This window comes from Perna viridis, chromosome 3, assembly GCF_037379345.1.
Source record: "Perna viridis isolate PV_CMFRI_1.1 ecotype Kerala chromosome 3, ASM3737934v1, whole genome shotgun sequence".
Classification (NCBI taxonomy): domain Eukaryota; kingdom Metazoa; phylum Mollusca; class Bivalvia; order Mytilida; family Mytilidae; genus Perna; species Perna viridis.
The window spans coordinates 27742060-27747857 of NC_142447.1; the positions used below are offsets into that span (position 1 = coordinate 27742060).

General features: G+C 32.3%; 1 protein-coding gene across 1 annotated transcript; it reads left to right on the forward strand.

Annotated features, from left to right (window-relative positions):
• Window positions 1-3054: 3054 nt before the first annotated feature.
• Window positions 3055-5374, forward strand: LOC148621689 (uncharacterized). Its single transcript, XM_088576323.1, has 2 exons — window positions 3055-3576; window positions 4157-5374. The coding sequence occupies exon 2, from the start codon at window positions 4256-4258 to the stop codon at window positions 5372-5374; it is 1119 nt and encodes a 372-aa protein (XP_088432449.1). The 5' UTR covers window positions 3055-3576; window positions 4157-4255.
• Window positions 5375-5798: the final 424 nt, after the last annotated feature.

Sequence of the window (5798 nt, forward strand, 5' to 3'; positions counted from 1 at the left end):
ACCACTATTTCGGAAATCAGTCACCTGCACATATAGTAGTTCGTAATGACACGAAGTAGTCCCAATATTGCACCCTATCATTCTCCTTGTTTAGTAGAGGTATACAAACTTGGTGTCATCTGAAAGGTGAATTAATCAGCAATACTCTAAAAGCTTCATTTTCTTTATTCAGTGTAGGGTAAAACAATTCTGAACAAAAACTTTAGGCCCCTTGATATGGCTAAATTTCAAAACGAAAGTTGTGATTTCTGCACTTGTCTACTTTCACTTTACCATTCTTTCTTAGAAGGCACATGAGGCATGTTGATATTTTTATGAGAGTTAAGGTAAAGGGTGACCATCATAAAGATACCCCTATAGCACCATCTGTACTGATGTGAAAAAAATATTGAGCCTTATAAAAAGCTGAATTTAACATAGAAGGTAATGGAGACCAGAAATAGTGGTATGACACTTATAACCTTGGTTCCCTTGATAACTCTTTCGAGCAGATAATTTGACTGTCTTTTTAGATGTAAACCACTAAAATCCCCAAAAATCTTTCGTAACACAGTGTTAACCAATCAACTGCACTATAGGAGTGACGCTGACAATCACCTGACTATTGCTATATTTGTTTAATTGGTGGTTTTCGCGCTAACATATGTACTCAATACTGATAGACCCGGTTTGCGCTTATAAGTGGTACTTGTTATACACGACGGACTGAGGGGTTTCATAAAGTCATTGACTCTCATTTACGGTCCCTCACGGACGGTGCGCTAACATATGTAATCAATACTGATAGACCCGGTTTGCGCTTATAAGTGGTACTTGTTATACACGACGGACTGAGGGGTTTCTTAAAGTCATTGACTCTCATTTACGGTCCCTCACGGACGGTGTAAAGCAGCAAAGCGTTTACACAGTCCCCCGGCATAGTCATGCCGGTGAATGTGGGTCATGGTGTATTCGGGGAAATTAGTTGTCATGTGACCACGTTCATTCATTGAATTCATTAAAAGCATCAGACGTGATTTTATGTCGATCCGTGACCTAGTAATCCAATTTGTGATCTGCACGCTGTACAGCCTGCAGCATTTGCTGAATCTTTGACCCAGCGAAATACTATTTGGAATAAAATCAACTTTCCAGTGCAAAAAAATAACGTTATGTTTCCGATAATCATTCTAAAATTTTGTAGAGTCGGAAAGAAGGGATTTATTTTCATTTTTATTTAAATTTTGAAATAAGTCGTAGTCAGGTGCGTAGCTCAGGCCAAATTGAAGTGTAGGCAAAATTACGGCAGGGGGGTCTGGGGGCCGCTTAAGGCCTCCAGCAGGTCCAGGGCGGAGTCCTGGTAGGGGGTCCAGGGGGGGGGGCACCGAAGCTCTGTCCTGGATTTATTTTATCTCAAAAAAAGAAAGAAAAATTGGCAAAATTAAGTACAGGCAAAAGCTTTTTTGCCTAACGGCAGCTACGCGCCTGGTAGTGCCACCAAATCAGAATACAATGAAAACCAAATCCTTTTGTGATTCGGCGCTTGAGATATTTTTTTGTTTTGACGGTGTTGGTCAAAACAAACATTTTTTTTTATTTCGATGGGGTAAAAAAATTATACCGGCATGTGTGTTTACAATCAATTAGAAACATAAACAACCAGTATTTCTAACTTTTTGTTTCCATCTAGGATAGAAAAAATCTTTGGGTTTATTTTCTTCTTCAAAGTTGCATTTTATTAAGTTGAAAATGGTCCATATTTCTTCACATTTTGCTGGAGGAAAAACTTGGGGTCCAAGGTTAAATAGGACCTTCCTTTTACATATCTTTCATTTATGTTCCATACACGTACGCGTATATCATGCATATGAGCTTTTTGACGTTTTGTTGCAAAACACATGGCATTGAGGAATCTGTTAATTTGGAGGTAGTTCAATTAGCTGTCCATTACTGTAACTTGAAGTTTCGGGTACTCTACATTATACATTTAGAGGTTATGTACACGTAAAAGTAAAGTGTACATGTAAATACATTCCCAAGGAGCTCCAATGATTTTAATTTTGCTATATATGTACATGTCAGACTGCATGTACTAACAAATCTTTATATGATTTTTAATTTAACCATTTTCTGTTTAAGACTTCATGCCAATACAGTAAAGTTTGTACATGTACATAAAAATATAATTTAGTCTCCTTCATACTTAAATATTGTACACGTAAAAATATTTTTTTTTTAAGTTTTGTTAAATTGTGAAGAAGATTTACAGGATATAATGAAATGGAGGTTCTAAATGAAAGTTAATGACAGTGTTGTGAAGTGCTGAGTGTACATACATGTTATTATAGTGAAGGAAAAATGTATTATAGTGAAGGAAAAATAGACAAAATATGGAAATTTTATATTTCCATTAAAAGAAATAGAAAGAATGCTTAATTTGAATAAAAGGAAATATTATAGATTTTATAAGAAAGTGAAATTATAATGCTTAATTTATAAAGAAAATTCATACTAGAAGAATTGAATAAAATTAATGTAACCCTATAAAACGGATTTATGTTGAAGAATATAATTTTAAATATTAACTGAAGTTGGAAACTTGTAAATAGAATTAAAAGTTAATTATATACTTTCACAGATATTTTGTACATAGTATTACGTAAAGTTTTATATCAAAGAGCATGTTAATTAAGTCTCTTTTGTAGGTACTAGATGTCAAATACTTTTAGCTAATAAAGACTTTTATAAAGTAAATAGATAAATCCAAGTAAAAAAATTTCAATTGTATTTGGGAAGTATTTTAATTTAAAGGAACAAAGGGAATTATTTATCTTCTTTGTTTATAGGTAAAAGTTCGATAATCCGTTTACTAGGGACGCTAAGAATTAAGTCAAAATGATTGACAAAAGCTTAAATGGTCAGCAGGTAATTGATGACCAATGAAATTAATTATGGGAAGTCGTTTTAATTACTATTTGGCATTTCATTGGAGAAAATAGAAGAAGTTCTTAAATCCAAAGGTCATGTGACTAAAATTTCGAATATCCAAAATTATGTTTTAGCGTCACTTGATCTTTGGAACCTGAAAATAAAACATCATTTTACAGAACTTCTGTCTATTTTAGGTAAGTTAAAGTAATATTTAATTTAACATATGATTTTGAATTAAATAAGTTAATACTAAATTTATAATTAATTTGAGTCAAGATTTATTAATATCTGTTGTACTTTAAGGACAAATTGTATATAATATTTTAAATACAAAATGGACTCTTGAATAGGTCTTATAATGTTAAAGTTATCTGTAAATAAGTTTTATGTTAAATGTGAGTTATTATAAGTTTTTAAGATATTAGTTTTAAAAGTTGTTAAAAGGTTAAATGTTTAAAAAGAGAACATTACTGAATTACGGAACTTATCATATTTACTCCGGAATAAGTTTTATAATTACTTAGTTCATGGGAGATAATTTTGAGTGTAAATTTATATTGCTAAATATTCTGAACAAGCACAATCTTCAAAACCCTAATTTTAATGAATACTTGAATAAGTTTAACTTACAGAAATTGCAGAAATGTTTGAAGCCTGGAGACTAAGGTATTCATTATATAATGTAGCTATATTGTTATTTAATATGTTAATATTTTGAATGCTTAGAATTTAGATTGATCCAGATAGTAAAAATACATATCATTACTTTTATGTTATTAGCAAGTCTTACATACAACATTTTAATTATTAGAAATATAAAGTCCCTTTTTCAATTTAGAGTTTTAAGTACATGTACCTCTTTTGATTAATGAGATAACTTTAATTTAGGAAAAAGGCAATTATTAAGAAACTACATTGATTTAGTATTGTGAATTATCTGGCATGTTGAAAGAAATATATTTAGTTATGCAATTAATGAAAATATGCGAGTTAAGCTCTTGAGTTAGGTCCACCCCTTTTTAATGAAATATTACTATTGAAAGTTACAGAGTTAATTCCCCTGATGAGTTATTCCCCTTTGAAATAAGTTGTATGTGAGGCTGTAAAGGTTGATAATTGTTTATTGATTTACTGATGCATGATTTATTCATAATTGATTGTAATTGTTTATTGAATATATAATGTAGACTTGATCTTTGGAACCTGAAAATAAAACATCATTTTACAGAACTTCTGTCTATTTTAGTAACTTACAATACAGAAAAGAAAAACCCCCCTACAATCAGCACAACAGTTTATGGTGGAGACAAAAGGGAACGATCCAGTACCTCATAGATAAATACACATGAGTAAGCCATCAAACTATTTACTCAGATCAGCAGGATTAATTCCAGAGGAAACAGCAGAAGAATTACTAGTAGTCGATCTTGGAGGAGAACAGAACCAAATACCCGTTAGAATCAACATGCCTGGTAATGATGAGGTAAATATTGTTCAATCAATACCAGTACAGCCAAACAAATTTAGTGGCAACATAAAATCAGACAATTGGGTGAGACAGTTTATAAGATGGAAAAATCTTCAAAAAATATCCGATGAGCAAGCTTGTTATGCTTTACCCTTCTATCTTGAAGGAGCCGCTAAGACATGGTTTGAAGGATTGGCTGAACCAATTCAATCTAACTTTGATCAACTTACAACAGCATTGAAGAATAGGTTTAAGAATACATATGAAGATGACGATATTCTTCTTGCACAGCTACCAACAGAAAAGGCCGTAGAATTTCTAGATAGATTGCAAATAAAAGCAAACAATCAAAACATTCCAGAACACTTATTACTAAGAATTGCAAAGAAAGGATTACAAGCCTCGTTAAAATCCATTATAGTTCAAAGAGACCCTAAAACAATTGATGAGTTAAGGACAGCAGCAATAATTGCTGAAAAATGTCACCAAGAAAAAGAAAACGAGAAAACACAAGTCAGTGCTATATCAAATGAAAACTTTCAATTTTTACAAGACACTATAAATGTTCTGACTAAGAAGGTAGAAAATTTAGATGTACTAGGGGAAAATAAGCGGCAACAACCCAACAACAACTTTGGCAATAGTTATCAAAATTGGGACAATCAGGGCAGTAGTATGAATAATCAAAATTGGGTCCCAAGACAAAGTAGAAATTGGGGTCAACAAAATAGAAGTCGTGGTCAGCAAAGTAGAAATTGGGGTCAACAAAGTAGAAATTTTGACAGGAAGCCATTTCAATCTAATTCTGGTCAACAAACCCAATATTCAGGTCAAAATAAAGCTTCCTGTACAATGTGTGGTATGTACAAATGTTCAGGCAATCCAGACAATTGTTTTGCTAGGGATAAACAATGTGATCAATGTAAGAAAATAGGTCATTTTGCTAAGATGTGTAGAAGTATATATAACAAGTATGGTGAAAAGATAAGGTATTAGGGACGCGCGCCCATTTTTAGGCGCTCGTCTAGAAGTGGGCATAGTGGCAGGAAACATATCAATCTGATAACACCAATGGATAGAAATAGGATTAATATACAAATTTTAGATGTTAAAACTAATGGACTTGTAGATACAGGTGCTGCAGTATCTTGTGTTTCTTATGATTTAGTTCAAAAGTTTGAAAACAAACTAAGATTAGATAGAGCAGATATTCCTAACATTTATGGAGTTGGTGGTGAAAAACATAAAGTTAAGGGCAAGGTCATGCTTCCTTTAAATTTTAAGGGATTAATCATAGATTATTCATTTTTAGTCATTGAAGACCTGCAACATCCCTTAATCTTAGGAGATGATTTTTTATTAGCAAACAAAGCAAATATTCATTATCCCACTCGTACTCTGTATTTGCATGAAGGAACTG